At 49.0% G+C, this 20,203-nt stretch overlaps 7 protein-coding genes across 7 annotated transcripts; 3 read left to right on the top strand and 4 right to left on the bottom strand.

Annotated features, from left to right (window-relative positions):
• The first annotated feature begins 20 nt into the window (after positions 1–20).
• B0J16DRAFT_328936 (uncharacterized protein) lies at positions 21–1,273 on the top strand. Its single transcript, XM_046126270.1, has 2 exons — positions 21–554; positions 609–1,273. Exons 1-2 carry the CDS (start codon positions 102–104, stop codon positions 1,233–1,235), a joined length of 1,080 nt encoding a protein of 359 aa, XP_045989345.1. The 5' UTR covers positions 21–101; the 3' UTR covers positions 1,236–1,273.
• Positions 1,274–1,346: 73 nt separating this feature from the next.
• On the bottom strand, positions 1,347–3,252 carry B0J16DRAFT_26820 (inhibitor of growth proteins N-terminal histone-binding-domain-containing protein). The gene is made up of 2 exons (XM_046123480.1): positions 3,246–3,252; positions 1,347–2,873 (listed from the first exon to the last, which is right to left on the bottom strand). The coding sequence occupies exon 2, from the start codon at positions 2,770–2,772 to the stop codon at positions 1,459–1,461; it is 1,314 nt and encodes a 437-aa protein (XP_045989344.1). The 5' UTR covers positions 2,773–2,873; positions 3,246–3,252; the 3' UTR covers positions 1,347–1,458.
• Positions 3,253–4,041: 789 nt separating this feature from the next.
• B0J16DRAFT_26812 (uncharacterized protein) lies at positions 4,042–5,832 on the top strand. The gene has a single exon (XM_046123475.1). The coding sequence runs from the start codon at positions 4,175–4,177 to the stop codon at positions 5,672–5,674; it is 1,500 nt and encodes a 499-aa protein (XP_045989343.1). The 5' UTR covers positions 4,042–4,174; the 3' UTR covers positions 5,675–5,832.
• A 430-nt stretch (positions 5,833–6,262) lies between these two features.
• On the top strand, positions 6,263–7,572 carry B0J16DRAFT_26814 (glycoside hydrolase superfamily). Its single transcript, XM_046123477.1, has 2 exons — positions 6,263–6,681; positions 6,731–7,572. The coding sequence occupies exons 1-2, from the start codon at positions 6,376–6,378 to the stop codon at positions 7,433–7,435; spliced, it is 1,011 nt and encodes a 336-aa protein (XP_045989342.1). The 5' UTR covers positions 6,263–6,375; the 3' UTR covers positions 7,436–7,572.
• Positions 7,573–8,131: 559 nt separating this feature from the next.
• On the bottom strand, positions 8,132–9,978 carry B0J16DRAFT_328930 (uncharacterized protein). Its single transcript, XM_046126269.1, has one exon. It carries the CDS (start codon positions 9,760–9,762, stop codon positions 8,533–8,535), a length of 1,230 nt encoding a protein of 409 aa, XP_045989341.1. The 5' UTR covers positions 9,763–9,978; the 3' UTR covers positions 8,132–8,532.
• A 205-nt stretch (positions 9,979–10,183) lies between these two features.
• Positions 10,184–12,926, bottom strand: B0J16DRAFT_296774 (major facilitator superfamily domain-containing protein). The gene is made up of 3 exons (XM_046124446.1): positions 12,255–12,926; positions 12,148–12,195; positions 10,184–12,090 (listed from the first exon to the last, which is right to left on the bottom strand). Exons 1-3 carry the CDS (start codon positions 12,469–12,471, stop codon positions 10,628–10,630), a joined length of 1,728 nt encoding a protein of 575 aa, XP_045989340.1. The 5' UTR covers positions 12,472–12,926; the 3' UTR covers positions 10,184–10,627.
• Positions 12,927–13,737: 811 nt separating this feature from the next.
• On the bottom strand, positions 13,738–15,609 carry B0J16DRAFT_26772 (uncharacterized protein). The gene is made up of 2 exons (XM_046123457.1): positions 13,987–15,609; positions 13,738–13,936 (listed from the first exon to the last, which is right to left on the bottom strand). The coding sequence occupies exons 1-2, from the start codon at positions 15,283–15,285 to the stop codon at positions 13,892–13,894; spliced, it is 1,344 nt and encodes a 447-aa protein (XP_045989339.1). The 5' UTR covers positions 15,286–15,609; the 3' UTR covers positions 13,738–13,891.
• Positions 15,610–20,203: the final 4,594 nt, after the last annotated feature.

Here is a 20,203-nt window from a genome sequence, read left to right as displayed (position 1 = left end):
ACACAGTGCACACACTCACTATTTTTTGCCTACTTACCTCACCTTGGCTTGAAGCACTTCACAAGTGACAAAGTCAAGACTCGTTATAAACACCAGCTACCATGTCTTTCTCATTTGGCTTTACGGGCGATGACATTTCTGACGACGAACAGAATTCTTCCACCGTCAAGCCCACGGCTCCCGCTCCTACAGCCACTGGAAGCGCATTTCCTGTCCCAGGAAAGCCTCAACTTCCACCAACTATCCACCAACTATCCGATCTTCTCGCCCAACAGCCCTCAAAGATTGCCTATAGTCTTCTTGACGTGACCCTTGACGATGGAACTACTGTGCAGTTGCCGCGAAGAGAGCTGTGGGATGTGAGGGTACAGCTCATGGCTGAAGAGGAGGATGTTGCTGGAGCGCAGTCTGAGGGTCTGGGTAGTCATGATGTGAAGACGGGTGTTTATGAAGGTGGCTTCAAGAGTTGGGAAAGCAGTGTTGACCTTGTCAAGGTCCTGGCTTCCAACAAAGCTATCTCTACGCTGGAACAGAAGGCGTTTCGAGTTATTGAGGTAAGTGAAGTTGTTCATGTATGCAGTGTGTTACGTCTAACCCTATATCAACAGCTTGGATGTGGTACTGCGTTGCCATCTTTGGCCGTATTCCATTGGGCTATGACCTCCAAAACAGACAGGAAGCCCCTGTCTCTGATCATGGCCGATTACAATCCGTCAGTCCTCCAACTGGTCACTCTCCCCAACTTCATTCTCTCATGGGCTCTCAATAACACCCAGCTGCCCGCCCTTCAAGAGGCCTTCTCGATCGAGGGTGAAGTCGAGCTTGGCCCTGATGTCCTCGCTGCCTTTCAAAAGTTCCTTGAGGAGTCGCAAATTACACTTTCCTTTGTTTCCGGTGCCTGGTCCCAGGAGTTTGTGGACCTCCTCTACACTCTACCCTCAGGAAACGGCCAGCCAGTGAGCACATTACTCTTGGGCGCAGAGACAATCTATTCTCCATTTGCGCTTCAGGCCTTTCTCGAAACACTCTTCCTGGTCTTGGAGAGGGAGCGAGATACGGAGGGCAGTGAAGCAGGCGCTTACGTTGGCGCAAAACGTATGTACTTTGGCGTTGGCGGTTCACTTGATGATTTTGTTGATAAGGCACGACAAAAAGGTGCCAAGGTAGAGCAACTGAGGGAAGAGTCAGAGGGTGTCCGGCGTGGTGTCGTCCAATGCCTTCTCGGGTCTACATAATGTCAAATCAAAGTCAAACAAATCAATTCTTTCAGGTCATGAGAATTTATTCTTGAATTCTTCTCCTGTTACTCAAGGATCAGATACTGACTCCTCAAAGCAGTATGGGTATATACCGTTCCACTTAAACGCCAGTGCTCACCATCTTATTCCAAAGCATCTTGTTTTCAAGTGCTGTCGTAGCAACCAATTTATGTTATCAATGCCCCATCCACCACCAAATTTACTTGTTCTTTTTGAACTTCTCGGCACATACCGGGCAATACCACGTCCCATTGGGCTCGCTCTTCAGGCCAACGCATGACCAGTGAAACCACTCATACGGACAATTATCGTTGTCGCACGCAACCATATCGCCGTAGCTAACGTTATGGCATAGGCAGTACTTCTTGTCGTCGCCAGCCTCTTCATCGTCTTCGTCAGCATCCCCTACGATGTCATCGCCGTCCATGTCTTTACCATCGGCAACAGGCGTGCCCCTTGACCGACCGTCGGCACCATCTTCTTCTTCCCCGCTACCGCTGTCCACATCCGAAAGTTCACTATCGTTCGTTGGCGCAGGCGAGTTTCGGTTCGAAGCCTTCTTTACTCGCGACAGATTGGATTTGTTGGGCATCTTCTTTCTTGCTCCTCCGGTTGGTGTACCTCGACGTCCGCTTACCATCCCCGCCGACTTCACAGAGCTTGCTCTAGGGCCTGCACTTCCTGCTCTTGCAAGACCAGATCCTCCGGCGACACCTCCCTTAGGGGTGCCTGGACCGAGTGAAGAATGTCTTGCTAAGCCGCTCGAAGCAGTCGGCAAAATGCCCAGACCCGGGTTTACACGTGGAGCACGCTTAGTTGCAGGTCCCGCAGAACCCTCTCTTTGTCTGTTCAAAATAATGCTGGCTGCAGGCGTTGCAGGGGCGGATGCAGCGTGCTGCTGGGTCTGTGCATGTCGGACGTTTGGGTGGTTCGGGAGCCGAGCGAGTGCGGGATTGGAAGAGGTTTGCGCGGCGGCGAGAGGAGTCGATGGGCCGGCGGCAGTCGTCATGTGGCTCGCTGGATTAATGGCGCGGATCGAGGGGGCAGTGTGGTTTGCCGCGCTTGGTCGGAGTAATGATGGGACGTCGTCTGGATCAGTAAATCCAGGCTCGCCTCTATCGTACAGCTGTTTTATTTGAACATCCAAATTTCTTAGATGCTTGTCCATCAGAAGTTGCATCTTCTGATGCAAAACAATCTTTTCCTGTGACAGCTGATCGGCCCGGGCATAATTGTCGCGTACTTGTGATCGAAGAAGCTCCTCCTTAGGATTTGGCTCATGGCTTCCATTGGTCTTGATCCATTTTTGAATCTTTCCGTCGCGATCCTCGATGATACGTATGCACTCGTTGTATTGGCGGTCTTTGTCGGCAACCTCGTTTTGAACAAACTGGATCTCTTCGGGTAGGTTCTGGACTCGATTGATCCAGTCTTCGAGGATTATGCCGGGATCGAGGGTCTCGGCTTGAGGCATCCTCTTGACGAAGTCGATGGACAAATCGTCTCTAGGCATGATTGTTAACGATGAGAATGCGGCGCGCTAATAGAGAAATGCGGTTGCGACAAGGTCGAAGCCTCCAAAAAGAGTTCGACGGGTAAGACGGGTGCGTAGTGCTATACCGTCAGACCAGTGAACATATATATATGAAGATGAAGAAGAGAGGAAAACAGGATGAGTATGCCCAGTCTTTAGGCAGTCAAGACAAGAAAGGCGGGACAGAGCAAGGACAAGGACAAGGAGTGGCTTTCTAGAAGATGCAAGGCAAGTGGTCCCATGTAACGGGCACAAATGCCCGAAGCCAAACGGGGGAAGAAAGAGCAGGGGAGTGAGGAATTCTGGCTATCGCGAGCCTACAAAGCAATGCAGAGTCAAACGGCAAAGCCAAGCAATGCAATGATAGGTTCGCTTTGGTTCGAGACCAAATTCAGATTCAATCAAAGAAGAACGCGGAGAGCAATCGACATGAATGACTCGGCTCGGCTCACCTCGATACCCACTTGCTCGCTTGTCCTTTTCTATTTGAGATGAAATGAGATGAGATGATATAGGTAGATGGATGACTTTGAGTTGGATTTTGAGAGCAGTGGAAGTCGTGGTGCTCTATTTTGGTTCTGCTTCTGCCCAATCTAATTCGAGCAAAGCCAAGGAAGAGCTAACCCAAGCAGTAGCCACGGATATGTTGGTTCTTTTTTGGGAGCGTTTCCTCTTCTTTGGATGAAGAATAGGAAAAAAAGGTGGAGGCGTGAGGTTGGTATCCAGCACTCTAATAAGTTTCATCAAGAATAATTCACCTAAGGAGGTCAAGTGACGTCCAGTTGGATCAACCTCACCAGCCTCCTTCTCAAAGGCCGCCACATGCTGCAGCCACAGGTTTAACCTATCATGGATGGATTAAACCTGATCGGGTATAGACAGGTTGGATGAGCCGCTAAATTGAAGGAATCTGCAGGCGGTTCCTGGCAATTTCATCCAACAGCAAAGTATCATCAGGTCTCTGAAGCTGTGACAGTTGGTGATTCAGTGCACTGACTCCACTGAAGTACCTGAATCTACTTTGAAAGTTTAGGCACCTGTCCGCTACCCACTCCCCACAGGGTCTAAGGACTTCAGCGTAGCTTGCAGTTGCCAACCGCTTGCATTTGTCCATTTTCGACTTTGGACATTTGAAGCCATCCGTTTTACCAGCTACATCTACATCAACTTTAACCCACGCCACTCGATCGCCAACTGCCTGTGAGGAATCTGATTAACAACGTCATACTAAATATACTCTTGATCGAGACTCTTACTTCTCACGCCCGCGCAGTTTGCGAAACCGGCTTACTCATCCACTCAGTCATCCATCAACCAGCTGCGTTGTGTTCTACATTACATCTGAATCACTCATCAAAGGACCATTTATACTTCTTCAACCATGGATATAGACTCTTACAGGTATAGGGTGCCCAAGCCCAACTATCTTCCTCATATACCAGACGATGACCGCGATAACTCCATCGTGGAAGAGTTCACCAATACTCCTCTGGGTTTAGCAAGCGAGATGGACAATGCCAAATTTTACAACAAATGCAAGCGTCTTGCCGAGGAGTCTGGTATCACACGGCCCAAGGGGTACAACGTATCTTTTCATTGCAACCCAGATATCGAGGAGCATCACTTTGGTGTCACGCATCCTATGAAGCCCTGGCGGTTGACTCTTTCCAAGAGTCTTATTTACTCTTACGGCATGTCCTTCGCAATGGACAATTACATCTCAAGATCAGCCACATACGAGGAACTCGCCGAGTTCCACTCTTCGGACTACTTGGATTTCCTCGGTACAGTACTACCTGAACCAGTCCCTCGAGATCTCGAGAACCAAGGAGTAGACTTAAAGTTCAACCTGGGCGGTTCTGATTGCCCTCTCTTTGATGGTCTCTTCAACTATTGTTCCTTATCCGCTGGCGGATCTCTTGATGCAGCCAGGAAAATTTGTTCCAAGCAGTCTGATATCGCTATCTCCTGGGGTGGCGGCCTCCATCACGCCAAGAGGTCTGAGGCGTCCGGGTTTTGCTATATAAACGACATCGTGATCGCTATTCTCCAACTCCTTCGCCATTATCCCCGAGTCTTGTATATCGATATCGACGTACATCACGGCGACGGAGTGGAAGAAGCTTTCTTCTCAACCGACAGAGTCATGACTGTCTCTTTTCACAAATACGACCCAAACAACTTCTTCCCCGGTACTGGCGCTCTTGATGACAACGGCCCTAAGAGCGAGCACAACCCGGGCGCTCACCACGCCTTCAATGTACCTCTGAATGATGGTATTACTGATGAACAATACGATCATTTGTTTAATACCGTGATTGGCAAAATCGTTGAAAAGTTCCGACCTGGCGCCATCGCTCTACAATGCGGTGCTGACTCTCTAGCCGGCGATCGTCTTGGTCGCTTCAATCTTCAGGTTCAGGGGCACGGAGCCTGCGTCAAATTCTGCAAAGACATGGGAATTCCCATGATTCTCTTCGGAGGTGGCGGGTATACTCCACGCAACGTGGCCAGGGCATGGACATATGAGACTAGTATCGCTATCAACGCCCAGGACAAGATCAACCCCATTCTTCCCGAGCATGCCCCATGGCGCGACCACTTCCGACAGGATACACTTTTCCCTACACTTGAGCAAATCCTAGGCGAACCAAGAGTGAACCGAAATCCTCCAAAACGCTTACAGGAAATTGTGCAACATGTTACTGAACAACTTCGTTTTGTGGAGGCAGCTCCAAGCGTTCAGTTCCAAACGATACCTCCCGATCTGGGAGGCGTTAGAGATGATGTCGAGGAACGAATCAAGGAGGAGAACGAGGAAAGGCGAGATGAAGTCCGCAGAGCACGAGAGGCTGCGGTGGGAACTGCTATGCAGCTCTAGGACCATTCAACATCCGAGTCCCTCAGTCCCTATATCCCTATATAGGGCTACAGTGGGTCACGATCCTAATAATTAAAGACGCCGTTCCAGTCCTTCTGAAAGAACACACGAGCCGCTTCTTTTGCGGAGTCCGTTAAGCTTATTTGGACTGTCCAGCTGGATCAATCAACTGAAGGTTGCCGCATTGTTCAAGGACGTGTTCCTTGGGCAAGGATTCATTTTAATCTCCCGTCGCATGGTGCTCTGCTGACGCCCCACTATCGCATCTTCGACCTTGCCATATATAGGTTTGGAAGCTGCTGTTCTCTATTCTGTATGGCTGCTACGAAGACCATGAAGGATTGCGTTTGGAATCGCGGCTGTGCCCATGCATGGCATGTTCACAGAATCCTCCTAGACTCGGCTCATAATCATGAGGATAACCTGAAGCAGCGAGCTCAACGCCAAGACGCAATCGTCCCGTCAGGATATTGACAATGATGCCTTTAGAATAACAATGAAGTAGCCCGCCATTGCCTGTGCTTTCGTCTTGCATCGAATATACCTTGTCCAGTACAGTGACTCTGATCTCACCCATGATATCCACAGCCCCTATCTAGTATCATTTTTCACTGCTTACTTCAATCATCAATTTAAAATCTTTCACTCAACCATTCAATATCTCATCTTGTCTCTGCTACTACAATTGATCATCGCCTATCATGGTAGCTCTCAACTGGATTGTAGTTTCTACGTTAGCTCTTGCTGGCTCTACAAGCGCTCGCCGTAGAGGCGAGTGTCTTGTTGCTGGTCATGCCAAAACTTCAACTGTCAACGCAAGACCTACGACCACTTCTGTTGCCCCGTTTCAGCTATCCGACTTCAAACCCGGTGCTGAATGGGAAATTGTCCTCCATCAACCCATCAAGCACGATAGCGCCGCTGATTTGATCCCAACTGCAGCTAAGGTCTGGGGTGTGGACATGGCACATGCTCGCGATCATCCGGAAATGATTCCGCTTCTCAAGGTATTGATCATCTTCTTATACATGGCAACATAACTGACTATTCAAAAAGAGCGCAGGAAAGTTTGTCATCTGCTACTTCAACGCTGGTGCTGTGCAGTCTTGGGACGAAGACAGGGACCAGTTCCCCAAAGCGGTTGTCGGTCATTCTCTGGCGTATCCGTACGATGGTGAGGAGTGGTACCTGGACGTCCGCGATCCAACTGTGCTCAAGCTTCAGAAGGCACGCCTCGATGTTGCTGCTCGAATCGGCTGTGATGCTGTAGATCCTGATAACGTGGACGCGTGGCAGCAGGACGAAGAAGATCCTACAGGGTTCAAGCTCAAACCGTCCGACTATACCAACTACCTCAAGGGACTCGCAGAATATGCCCACTCTATCAAGACTAAGGGTAGCAATTCCCTTCTCGTCGGCCAAAAGAATGCCCCCGAGATTGCCGAGGACCTCGTTTCGACACTTGATTTTGCTGTCCTCGAGTCTTGTCGCGGCACCACTGATCCTGACGAGGAGAATTGGCCTTTCTGTGAAGACTTCCAGATGTATGTTGATGCTGGCAAGCCTGTGCTGCAGATCGAGTACCCTCCCTCTGTTGAGAAGTCTGGCAAGCTCAGCTCGTCTGATAACTCTTACTATTGCACACCCAAGGATGAGGATAAGGGCTTCAGCAAGATCATCAAGTGGGCTTCAGCTCAGTTAGATGGCTGGGGTCAATACTGCGGTCAGGAGCCATTTCGCACTCCTGTTCTGAAAGAATAAAAGGTTTATTCTTAACTCTGATGGAAAGTGTATAGAGCCCAGATAGGATTGGATATACGATGAATGACCCCAAGTTGCAGGCAGGCAAATACCTACTTAGGTATGCAACGCGAATAAAAAATAGCAGTGTCTCATCACATCTCATTACTGTAGCATCCACACAGAACCTCGGTGCTTTCCTCTTGGCAGAAATCCAAACATTAGCGCAGACATCGTAACCAAACTAGAAACCTGAACGTTCCGGTCTAGCTATGAAATTTCACTTGGCGATTTGAGTGATGGTGACACAACGATATATCCTTATATAGTTACAAAACATATTCACTGTGGCAATGTAGAGCTTGCTGCGCTGGTTGCCTCAACGATATAAATCAGGGAAGAGGCGAGGGGAACAATAATGGACGTGATAGTTCTAGGGACTCGGCATACAATATCCGTACGGTCTCAATAGTTACTGAAGAGAGTAATACGTTTGTCTAGTCAGATAAATCTAAGAGCGAAGGTGAAAAAGGTAGGCTATGGCAGAATCCTTCAATTGGTGTAGTCTCACAGCCTTAGGGATAAGGGTTGCTAGGTGGGTGACAGAAGACATCTATGAGAGAGTTAGGAATCACTAAGAGACTGTTTTATTATGAAGGCAACTGAAAATCCACCAGCCATCAGGTAGTACGAAAGAAAAAGGGTACATAACTGAACGGATCTGCTTGTATTGTCGACTTTAACCACCCGCCAGGGTGTCAGAAAAATTGGCCGCCCAGAGCATAAGAGACGAAATAATTTAGTCACTTTATGGCTACTTAGACTAGCACTTGGGCCACTTTATTTTAGTAGCCTAAGCCTTAGAAGACATTTCTTCAAGCAACGAGCTTAGAGAATCGATGTCTCTCTTATATGATTCTCGCGCAAATCTTTCGCTTTCCTCCCGACGGATTGGGTCATCCCTCAGCTTCCGAGTCTCAGGACCCCATGATCCCCGTGCAAGGTCTAGATGGTATTTGCCTCGCCAGTCGAAATCACCGTGAGATGAGAGCCAAGGTGGAATATATCCCTCGTGAAAGGAGATGTATCCGTCATACGGCAGCAGAGGCTTCTTTCCCTTAGAAAAGCTGGACCTGCATATCGACAAGACAAGAAAGACTCTGCTTAATATCCTGAAAGACTTGATCCCATGTCCCCGGATATATGTAACTGACATTGTCGTCCCCCGGGTTTTTGCGACCATCAACGGTGTTTGGCGCAAAGAGCCAATCGTGAGTACGCAGTCCCCAAGTATTCGCGGATTCGTCCCTAACAGTGAAATTTCTCAATATCCTGCAATCTTCAAAACGCAAGCGTCGCAAACCGGTTTGAGCCAATACCCAGTCCAGATGATGCCGATGGCTGATGACGAAATTCCCTAGGATCAAGGTTCTGAGGTGCGGAAGCATGAGATCACGGCCATCGAAGTAGCCTGGAGCAGTTCCCCAATGTTGTCGGAAACGCAGGTTCAGGTAGGTAAGCTGGCTCGACAGCACCGGAAGAATGGCTGTTTGGAGGAAGGGCTCATATGTGTAGCGCTCAGGCCGGTAGAGGTCAACCTCAAAATGGTCACCTTCCCAAAGAGTCTCCTCTATAATGTAAAGATGCAACTTCGCAATGTTCCTCATGACATTTCTGGATAGCTGGGATACACACAAGTCCTGCGACACCAAGTTCTGCAGATTAAAGATGGTAAGAGATGAGATTGTGCTGTTTTGGAGGTTCGTTGCACGCTTGTTGATGGCTGCGAACACCGCTTCGAGGAATCTCCGCCGTGTGCCTGGCATTTCTTTAAAACCACCGGCTTCGTCCAGATCGATGAAGGCTTCGTCGTCGTCGTCGTCGATCTCACCATTGCCATTGCGTCTTCTCCCAAGGCAGCTTTCGTGAAACCGAATGCACAGAGACGTAATATTCGGCAACTCTATCAGACGATCCATTGCTGATGTAAAGGCAGGGAACGTCCCTTGGTTCCACTGCTCATCATCAATGTCTCTGTACCTATCCGACGGTGCTGTGTTGATGATTACACATCGAGCCGCTTTCTTGGCAATAGGCAGATCTATAATGCGATTCCATGATTCGAACTCTTGATCTCTCCATCCTCCTCCCTGCTTATGTTTGAGACTGATGGTACTGTAGAGGTGTGGCGTGATGATCAGATTCCACAAGCGACAGACACGCCGTGCTTTGCGAAGGTTGTAGATTGGATTATGAGTTACGATATCATCGTGCGAAGGGCGGCGAGGCTCGGCGAGTTTCTCAAAGACAAGTTTTAATATTTCCTGAGGAAGATTGTTGATATGCATTCTGCCTCTGACAAGACCCTGATGCTAGCTCGTTCCTCGCAACCTAGAGACGGCAAAGTCGCCTCTGTGCATCTCGCTAAGTCTCGCAGAGACAGTCCCTCGCCGGAGGCTCGCAAGGGCGTTATTCCTCCCGTCGCTGAGGCTCGCAGAGAATGTGGCTTGTAGGGAAAGGAAAGAGCCTCTATTTCAATGTAGCTAATGGCTGAACGTTTAGATTAGATCTAGCTAGGCACCTAGGTAGGTAGGTACCGGATGGCTGAATAGGGCCCACTTTAGTTGGCCTCGTTAAAGAGGCAAAGGCACCTTTCACCACCAGGTGGGTAACAGAAGAATTGTCCTCTAAGGCTTAGGGCGCTAAAAATAAAGCAGCATAAGTTCTCCTCTAAGGTAGCTAAATTATTTCGTCTCTTATGCTCTTGGCGGCCAATTCTTCTGACACCCTGACGACTACGTTCATCTGTGACACCTTATAGTCGGCCTTCTAACAATGTTCGATAAAACCAACATTTAAAACAGTATCTCATCGCTATGTTTTGCATACAGGAGTCCAAAAGATGAAAAGACAAGACAAAAAGCAGAAAGAACAAAAACATACAACAGCGGGGATTCGCTGGTCGTCACCGACCCAACTACTAATCCGCCCCTTACCAGCTTGACTATGGGAGAGCGGACGGGATCCCGTATTTTCTGGTAGGTATGGTCGTATGTACTGATAGTTCGAACTGTTTAACTCTATATTCCTAGGTTCCTTAGATGGAGGTAGGTATAAGAGAACTCTCGTCTGTCGACACTCGGATCTACCTAAGCGCACCTGATCCATCGTCTCTTTTCAACGAAGAATCTCATCAAATTGGTTGCTGCAAGATCATTGTGATATGCCTGCCCTGGCCTTTTGTTGCATCTTGCGAAGCTCCATTGCTACAAAGACCACGAGCGCAACACCGATGGCCAGACCAATAACCAGAAGCATGATATCAACAGGCACTGGGTTACCGTTAAAAGTCTGGTGGAAGAGGACGTCAAGACCCGACTGCGAAAAGTTTAGGAGGCCAGATAGACAAATAATAAGACCATAAACGGTTCCAAAGGTTCGGAAACCAAATACCTTGGCACTGTAATCCGACACGGCAGTGTAGTAGAACGGACGGTACAGAACAAAGAGGACGATTCCTGCATAGGCCGCCCATTCGTAAGGCAACACACCCAGAATACCGATGAGCGTACCGCATGCTACCAAGGCCGACAGCACGAGGACGGTACTGACATGGTCGAGAGCTGTTCCGATAAAGGGGATTGCAAAGATACCACCAGCCGGGAGGGCAACGTCAAAGAAGGTGTTTATCCTCACAGCGCGCTCGTGATCGCCAAAGATGGCCTCGTACTGCGGTCGGATGGTGGCAACAAAGAAGTTGATACGCGTCATCTGCACGACGGTGAAGAGGCAGATAAGTATGAACCAAGGAGATCGAATTTGATCGAGGACAGTACAGTCGTGGAGAACTCCCCAGACACCCGATGCAACATGCTTCCGTTCCTTGGCCTCGACTTGGTCATCTCCCTTAGATGATCCCAGAAGGTTCTCAATGTCGTGTACCACGGCTTCTCGTCGTTCTCTTTCTTCACGGCGCTCGTCGCGGAGCAGAGCCGTGTGCTCATCGATCTCTTGCTGAGTGCTCGTAGTCGAGTGAACGACAATGTTATCGTCGGCATCGGCAGCTTGGTCGACAAGTTCTCCAACCGTCTTGTAAGATTGTCCAGGCATGATCAGAATCTGGCTGATGAAGATTATAATTGGGACCACCAAGTAGACAAGAAAGAAGCGGTGCAGAGTGAAGGCGCCGTCTGTGGCATTGTATATAAGACGGTAAACAAGGAACAATGCGCTTGAGGAGTCGAACGCGCCAGTCAAAAGCGCCAGAATGAGCCCCGAGTGTCGCGGGAAGGCATTAGAAAGCTGGAAGGATGAGATATAGGTGAAAGGACCTCCAAGAGCCAAAAACAGATACCCTGGTAGCAGACCATCGAATGGCAAAGACCGAGCATATGCCATAAGTAAAGTGCCTATGGTTAGAAAGAGACATCCTAATAAGCCACAGACGCGAGGGCCATAATTGTCGAGGATTGCGCCTACGGGCAGAGCTGCAACATTGGTGCCAACAGCAGCCACTGTGAACATCAAGTTCAGCCTGATTTCAACGCATGTGTCGTGCGGATCATCAGAGATGGCGCTGGCATGACCAGTCGGGCTCTGATATTTGGTGATTTCACAGATATCAGAGTATGCGCCTTCGAGCTTGAGAACAGGCTTGATAGCGGCATAACCAAAGACTGAAAATAGCATTAGCCAGATGCTGAGGATGGATGGATGGATGACAAGATACTCACCTATGCCTGCAGCAAATAGACAGTGTACAACGGCAGCACCAATCTGGACTGTTCTTACACGTTAGCATTCCCTCTACCTTTACCATCCTTGACAAGTGGTAACTTACGCATCCTCTTCCACTGAGGAACCTCGAAAGCCCCGACAGTCTCTGCATGCTGCTCATCAGGTCTAAGAGATGCGGTTTCAAAGTCCTGCGGCACGGGATTAAACGTCAACCGCCGAACCCTCAGACTCGCATCGCTGCCTCTCCTCTCAGTAGAAACGCCATATTGACCGGGTGGAGCCGTCAGCGTCTCAATGCTTTGAACTCGGTTCAGCGACATTTTGTCGATGTCGATTTTCAATGTCAAAAATCGCAGGAACCTAACAGCTCTATCAGGTCTGAGCCTAATAAGAAGAAGGCCTTGGCTGGGTATTTAAACATGCACCGGGTAAAACATTGTGTGGAGTCGATGACGATGAAAGATGGGATCATGATGCGCCACCAGACGGCAAGCCGCAGTAACGCTTCTTTAGCGGCAGAATCGACTTACAGGCAGGCACTTATCTTTTATCATTGCCTGAATATTTCCAGCGTGACTGGTTTTGTCACTTAACAGATACGACGCTGAGCTGCAGCCAAGCTTTGAGTATCCAATATCTGTTGAGCCTCCCCTCTCCTGCTATTGCCGTCTGCCTCTTGTCTCGTACATACCCCGCGTATGTGCATTCTTCATCTCCTTGCTTCATTTTTCAATGTCTGGGCGACATCAATTTGCCAATCTCAGCCGGCATCACCACCCTCCTTCATCTGAGATGACGCTGGAGCGGCACACGAGAAGCAGCTAGACGTGGGAATTGGTTCCGGCTGAGGGTCACATGCAGCATCGATGCTGCGAGATGCTCAACTCTGGTTGGCAGTCCGGGTTTAGCTACCTTGGTGCCTCCCTAGGTACGTTACAGCGCAGAAGTACAGTAGCTTAAAACAAGGTACAATACAGGTACCTATGGAACCTTAGTACTTGAGGAGGTACCTACCGGCGGCTGTGGCGTCTGGGGGAGGCGAAAGTCTAAAGTTATCCCATTCAACGACAACCTCGAATATTAAATAGAGCGCTTGTATCACGGAAGACAATAAACGTAGAGGAATACAATTACCAAAAGTTAAAAAAGACACTATACACTATCCAATTCAAAAGACATTACATAGACAAGCTAAGCTCTAAGAGGGGCGTCTTATTCCAGGACCCAACGGTGTCAACCACCGGATGTTGTTGATGCTCCGAGAGATTCTCCCATCGCCCTCTCATCGGGGTATAAAACGCCGTGCGGGCTCCTCCCAATGCAAAAGAATTCGCAATCGCTGGCTGCATATGTCCGTTCCGTCGCCATACAGTGATTCAAGGCATAGTCGATTCGTGACAAGTCCAAAACGCAGTATATGGAGTACGTGCTGACATAAGAAATTTAATGCAAAAATTGCCGGTAAAAGATCCGGAGAACAAGATTATCACCAAGACTGGCCGTCGAATTGACCTTCAGTCCCTTTGGTTATCCATCCAAGATATTTTAGCCAGCCTAAGAGGGGGAGGAGCCCCGAGCGCACCAGCAATCGAACACTTTGTTAACAGACTCAACTGATGTTCCACTGCTCGCAATCGTCCGTGGCCTGCGGCCGAAAGGTCCTGAGCTCTGCCGCCCAGAATATTGACAAAGAAGTTCCAAAACGCACATCTTACTCGACAAGTAAAGTTACTTTTGATCTTAGAAGTATCGGATAACGGCCTTGCCACCCTTGGGGATAGTGGTCTATGAATAAGTTAGCATCGAGCTCGTTTGGTGTTAAGAATGTGACTTACTGTGCAGCCGGATCCGCCGGCGCTCCACTTGCCGTTGACGTAGGAGCACTTGGAGTTGACGTCTCCCGTGATCTCGATGTTGAAGTCAAGCTCGGCGGTGCTGGTGGGCAGGTTCTGGAAGATGGAGATGTAGGTGTTGCCATCGGCAGCTTGTCCAACACCAAGAACGACAGGGGACCAGTTACCGGCATCCTTGCCCTTGGGGCTGTCCCAAACACAGGCGTCCTCAATGCTGTAGCCCTTCTTGTTGACGTAGTATTGGGCAGAGGTGCCGGAGCCGTTCCAGACGTAGTACTTGTCCTGTGCAGGGTTGCAAATGTTGACGGAGCTACCAGCGCTGGCAAGAGCGGGGATGACCATGTTCTCAGTTCCGGGGTAATCGGTTCGGCAAGTGACAACATCCTCATCAAGGTCGTTCTTGATGGAGACACCACCGACACCAGCATCGCAAAGAGTGTCGTAGCCATCTCGGGTCAACTCAAGCTTTCCGTCCTCGTTACAGTAGAGTCCACCGACGGACTCCTTGTCGGCACCCTGGGCAGAGGGCCATTGAGTCTTCTGGTAGCCAGCAGGGCAGGCATAGGAGCACATAGCTCCGGGGGTGCATCCATCACCCTTGATAGCGGTAGCAATCTTGAAGATGCTCTTGGATGAGAGGCTGAAGTCAGGAACGTATTGGATACCAGACCAGCCACCGAGCTCGAGCCAGTCAAGAGCAACGGCACCGTACTCAGAGGGGAAGGTGTCGCAGCTAATAGTGCCGCTCTCGAACTTCTTGTCAACACCGGAGCCAGTGCCGGTGAAGCCAGAGCTGGAGCCGCCGGTCTTGGGCTTAGAAGCCTTGGGCTTGGAGGCAGCAGGCTTGGTGGCAGCAGGGGCCGAGTAGACAGGCTTGGGGACATCAGCAGAGGCCTCAGCGGAAGCCTCGGTGGAAGCCTCAGTCTTGGACTCGTAGAACTGAGCGCCGACCTCCTGCTTGTGCTCCGAAGCCTTAGCGGCCTGAGCAGCAGGGGTTTGAGGAGCGGCGGGGGCATCGTAGGTAGGGTTAGACTCGCCAACAATGACGAGGCTTCCTCCATCAAGACCGGCCTTGGCAGCGTTGATGTCGATCTCCTTTCCGGCAAGCTCGTAGACGGTTTCGGTAGCACCAACGACGACCTCGGTGACAACGTCAGGGCTGCGCTTCTCGATCTTGGAGCCAGCATGGCGGCGAGCGTGCATGTGGTGGTGCTGGTGGTGCTGGGCGGTGGCGCCGGCGGCGAGCGTGGCCGCAAGAGTGTAAGTGATAAGGTTCTTCATTGTGACGGTATGTATCGTGGTCCAACTATAAAATCTAAAGTCGCGGTTAGCTTTCTGAGTTCAACGGCTGCCATACTAAATCTAATATATGATCCGGTTCCCATCACCAGGTGGGCCAAGTAGCTAGGATGCGGCATATGCCAATAGAGCGGTCAGAAAGACGTGGGTGTCGCAAGCGTATAATTGCTGTAGTCCTGTGGTCGGCCAAGTCGCGGTTCGTTGATTCCAATCCCTTTGAGATTATTGATCTGGTCTTCATCTTGCATCTGATCAGGTCGGTCAAAGTTCATGGCTGATTGTCGTCCATCAAATTGATCCTCCTCTTTATTTTTTCGTTTATTGTTTTGAGTATCGTTGCGTTGCTCATAGTGCCATCGCATTGAGACTCTCATCTTCCTTCCTCGTTGGTGTCCTCATGGTATCTCTTCCCTCAATGGACGGCAATTTCTTTCGGGAACTCGACGGTTCCTTATCATGCAAGATTCAGCAACTAACCTTTTCTTGAAGAATGGCTTAAAGCAAGATCAAATCCGCCGAATGAAGTGAGTGACTGCTGTAAAAGCGAACGTGGTAAGGCAAAAGGCCAAAGAAAAAAACAAAAACAGATGGATAAATGAGTGTGGAAGAGAGTGAGTAAAGATGAAACTCTCAGTTGGTAAGTAAAGAGCGCACGACGAGAGCAAAAGGAACAAAGCGCCTGGGGTCGACGGAGACGAAAGGGGATAAGAATGAGAAGAGGCCCAGAGTCTTGACGGGGGACCAGGGACTGGGGGAGAAGGGGAGGCCTGGAGGGGGGAAACTAACAAGGTAAGGAGCAGGGGGTAATTAAGTCCAAGAGAAACTAAGGCAGGGACCCAGGAGAGATTAACTAACATCAATCCACCATGGATCCGAAAAAGCAGCTCAGGTCAGGTCAGTCAGATCATGAATGCGCACCCGGCCAATGTTGAGACCTGGGATGAAAGCAGGCCTTGCGCGGCATCATGAAGTGAGACATGATACCAAGGGAAAATGCCAGAAGCAGTTACTTGTTCCTCAAGCGGCCTAGTATCAGTTCCAGAGTGAGTACGGGTATGTACGGATACGCTGCATCATGGTTTCCTTGGCTCAGTCAAGGGAGTGTCTATTTGGAGACTTTTCCAGACCGTCAAGGGGTGACCGTCTACCAATTCCAGGGGAGGTCGGGAGATTTCCAGGAGAAGGAAGTTCTAAATCTAAACCTAAGAGACTAGACGACGACCTCGACTTCGCAGGACCAACGACAGTCCAGGGGTACCTGACATGATTAATGCGAGGCTACAGTTAGGGAAATTCATGCCACGCCTCCTATTGGTACTAGTGTCCGCTAGATTTATGACTGCCCAGTACGGGGAGATTACATGCCTAGCACGCTTTGTGATTGGATAACTGTAATTATCACAGCTCGTGGTTGGCCAGTGTTGACCTAAAGAGCCCCCTTGTTTTGTTTTGTCCTGTTGGGTGTTCCTCCCCCGTCAGTTCATTCAATTGCTGCTGGACAATCCTTCCATCTCAATTTCAGCAAGCAGGCGCAGTAAACACACCTGCCAAAACGAGTCACATTTTCTGCCAACAGGCAGATCAGGACAGGATAAAGGGAATGAAGGAAGGGTCAATGCTTTCATTCATTGTAGGTGGATTCTTTGTCGCTCTTACCCAAGAGGTTGTGTCGAAGCAAAGTACAGAGTACCTTTGTACCGGCGTAATGACATCCTCCAGCAGTTCCATGGATCGACAGGTCCGTCCATGACCCCCTATCGCCTCTACAGATACCCTACTTTGATATCAATTGAGACAATATTAACCAAGGTCTCTCTTTTGGTTCCTTGGCCCGCCGCTGGTTGCATGCACCTTACGTACCACGCATGGCTGAGCGCACATTGAAGACTTTGTTTGTTTGTATGTGAATATGAATGCATTGTCATTCGGATCAGCTCATTTGCCCACCGTTGCTGTCGTCGTCATGGCATAAATTGCGATGAGCAGATAGCTCCCCGTCTTGACTATTCTGGACTTTTGGATCAACTAACCATGCAGTCCAGCTGCTAACTCTGGCTCTGGCTCCTTGCAATAAGGGAACCAATGCTTGCGACGACGCAATCTATACCGCTACTCTCTCGTTTCTTTCGCAACATTCGGCCCTTGGTTAAAACAAATACAGTACTCTGTACATACAATTAGTATGCTGAGTACGATACGGCACTTCGTACAGTAGCGGGTCCTATACGTACCCGAGCTGGAGCACAACCCCCCCTTTCCACAGTCTGACCGCGACTCGCCCAGGATTACCAAGATGGCTGGCCTGTCTTGGTCCTCGGGTGGCTTATGCTCAGTGGCCTTTCATGTGTGCGTCCTAGACTATCGATCGAGCATGAATCAGATCTGATCTTCGGTTGCTATGGGTGGAATCATTCACAATCGACAGATTTTTGGTCAGAGTAAACATGTCTTTGCTTGCGAAGCTCATTTCGGCACAAGTTTGCAAGAGTTAGCAGATTTCACAGGGAAGAGAATCCCATGAAGCGCTGGTTCCCGGATAATATTCCAGGTTCGTCCAAATTATTCAGGGGAAGCCAAAAGGCTGCACATTGCTTTCGGATAAGTTGCGCTACCGGCGATACAGTTGTGCTACATACATGACTGCGGTCAGTTCTGTTGTGAATCTACTTTTGGTTGGCCGTTAACCATTTCGGAGTAGAGGCGTGAAAGTGAATCCAATCACAGCAACGAATTGTTTCAACAAACTTAGGTACTGTATCTTAATAGCCGCCAGCAACAAGCAGGATCTCCTTTAGTGCGATCTACCTCTAATTGCCGTTGTCAATAACGTCTTCCGCTGATATAATTGGACAATGTTTAATGAGGCTTATTGATGAACTCAAGCATCAGTGACTCTGATTCTTAGTCTCATGACGCTTACTCGCCCGTCAACAATCAACCGCATTCTCGGCTTTTGAATTCAAGCGCCCAGACAAAGACGAGGACAGAGACAAAGACAAAGCAACAGAGACAAGTTAAGTCGGCATTGCCGGTTCTTGACCATGATCTTCCACTCTATCCGTGTTATATCTGGTATTCGCCAAGCCAGAACTATAGGAAACGAAAATGTCAAACTGTTGGCATCCAATCGTCTACCGTCGGCAACACTGCCCAAACTGCTCTTAATCGGTTTATTTTTGTCTCTCCTGACTCTTCAAGCATTGAGGGACCAAGAAGAACATTCCCACCCCTGCCTTTTGTTAAAATGTCTTTGATGCCCCTTTTGACAACCGCCCTAAGTCTCGGAGAGGCTTTCCAGTATGCGGCTAGACAGGCAGGCATGGTTAATTGATTGTTTGTTCAATTGACAAGCACAATGAGTTGTTGGTTTGGGCATGTCCTTCCTCTGTCTCTCCACTTTTCGTCGTCTCCCTTACATCCATACGTACTACGACCCTCGGATGGATATTTGAGGTTCGGCAGCACACGTCAGCATCTAATTTTATAATCTCTTGGAACGATTGCTTGTGGCTGACCGCCGCCGCTTTGTTTCAGTCTGTTGCAGTGTCTGTGTACCGGCAGTACTGTAGTAGGTCTCGTGCCGCCGCGTGGGCTGACGATGCGAGGCTTTTGGAACCGTCTCTCGATAGGTTGTTTTAGTAACACTCGACAAGTGAATTCTATAATCTAGACCATCAAAAGCACGTTTGACACATGCTTCCGGGTTTGTAGGTACCGTTCTGTACCAGCCGATGTCTAGACGGTCTTACTACAAGATAGTGTATTGTCCCAATGCCGGATGAGGGTGGAGATCCAAGTCCAATCGTCTCATATAGGACGGAAGTCACGTAGTATGCCAATTCCACTGAATACATCTTGATCTTGACTCTGGTCACAGGCCGAGGCAAGACATGATGATATGTTTTATGTTTCTTCTCTTCTAATTCATCACTCCTATGTTCGGTCTAGACAAGCGGTTACATACTCCGTAGGGTAGTTACACTTTGACACATGGAATAGGCAAGATCCTGAAAGTATTTGTCTTTAGTAAACTCAAAGTCTGAACCAATAAGCTTCTCCGAATCTGCTTCCTTTTTCGAGATTGACTTGTCTCGGCTTTCGGAGCACTCTCTATCTTCTTACATGCAAGGAACCACAACGTATCGTCACCTCAATCAACACCAACAAAGACTGTCTTCTATATTCCCAGATAGTTTTGAGCAATTGTATCAATTCAACTCAATTTATCTATGAATCCCTCCAGAGCTGCATTACCAATCACCGCTCACACTAATGACTTCTAAATACCCTGTATACAGCCATTGCAACATCGACGCATATATTGACACTCATCGAAAACTACTCAGTCTCTCGTATCAAGACCAAGAGGGAGACACAAGCATCTCATAAAGCTCCTTTACTCTTTGGGTCTCCAATGGCAGAATAATGCCAGTTTACAAAGGTTGGGACCTGTCAGTAATGTTGGCTCCGCAGCAGCAACCAACTAAGGTGCGAAACACTGTCAACAAAATAACCTCAGTCAACTGACAGAATGAATACATCCCTCAGTCAACTAATCAGATGACGACTCAGTCACAAGAATGTTGACATGAATCAGATAGATTAACATTGTAAGTCAGTACCATAAGGCTAATAAGTGGCTGTCAAGATGGTGTATCCCAACTAAGACAACCTGCAACATCTGACGACCAGGACAACGGCCCTGCATAAAGAAGAAATGGAGGAGGGGAAGAATTTCAGGAACTCTAGGGGGTCATCACGACTGGAGTGGTACTAGCAATAATTGTTGTAGATGTCACAGTATGCGGCCCGCAGTGACTCAGATTCGTACTTGATGGAATGAACACTTAAAGCCGGCCAGACCTGCGTTCCACCAGCACTGCAAGACGACGGACTGGCG

The sequence above is a fragment of the Fusarium flagelliforme genome (assembly GCF_020744385.1).
Source record: "Fusarium flagelliforme strain FIESC 12 MPI-CAGE-AA-0113 chromosome Unknown B0J16scaffold_1, whole genome shotgun sequence".
Taxonomy (NCBI): Eukaryota; Fungi; Ascomycota; class Sordariomycetes; order Hypocreales; family Nectriaceae; genus Fusarium; species Fusarium flagelliforme.
The sequence above is the reverse complement of the archived record's forward strand: the minus strand, read 5'-3'. Positions and strand labels throughout refer to the sequence as shown.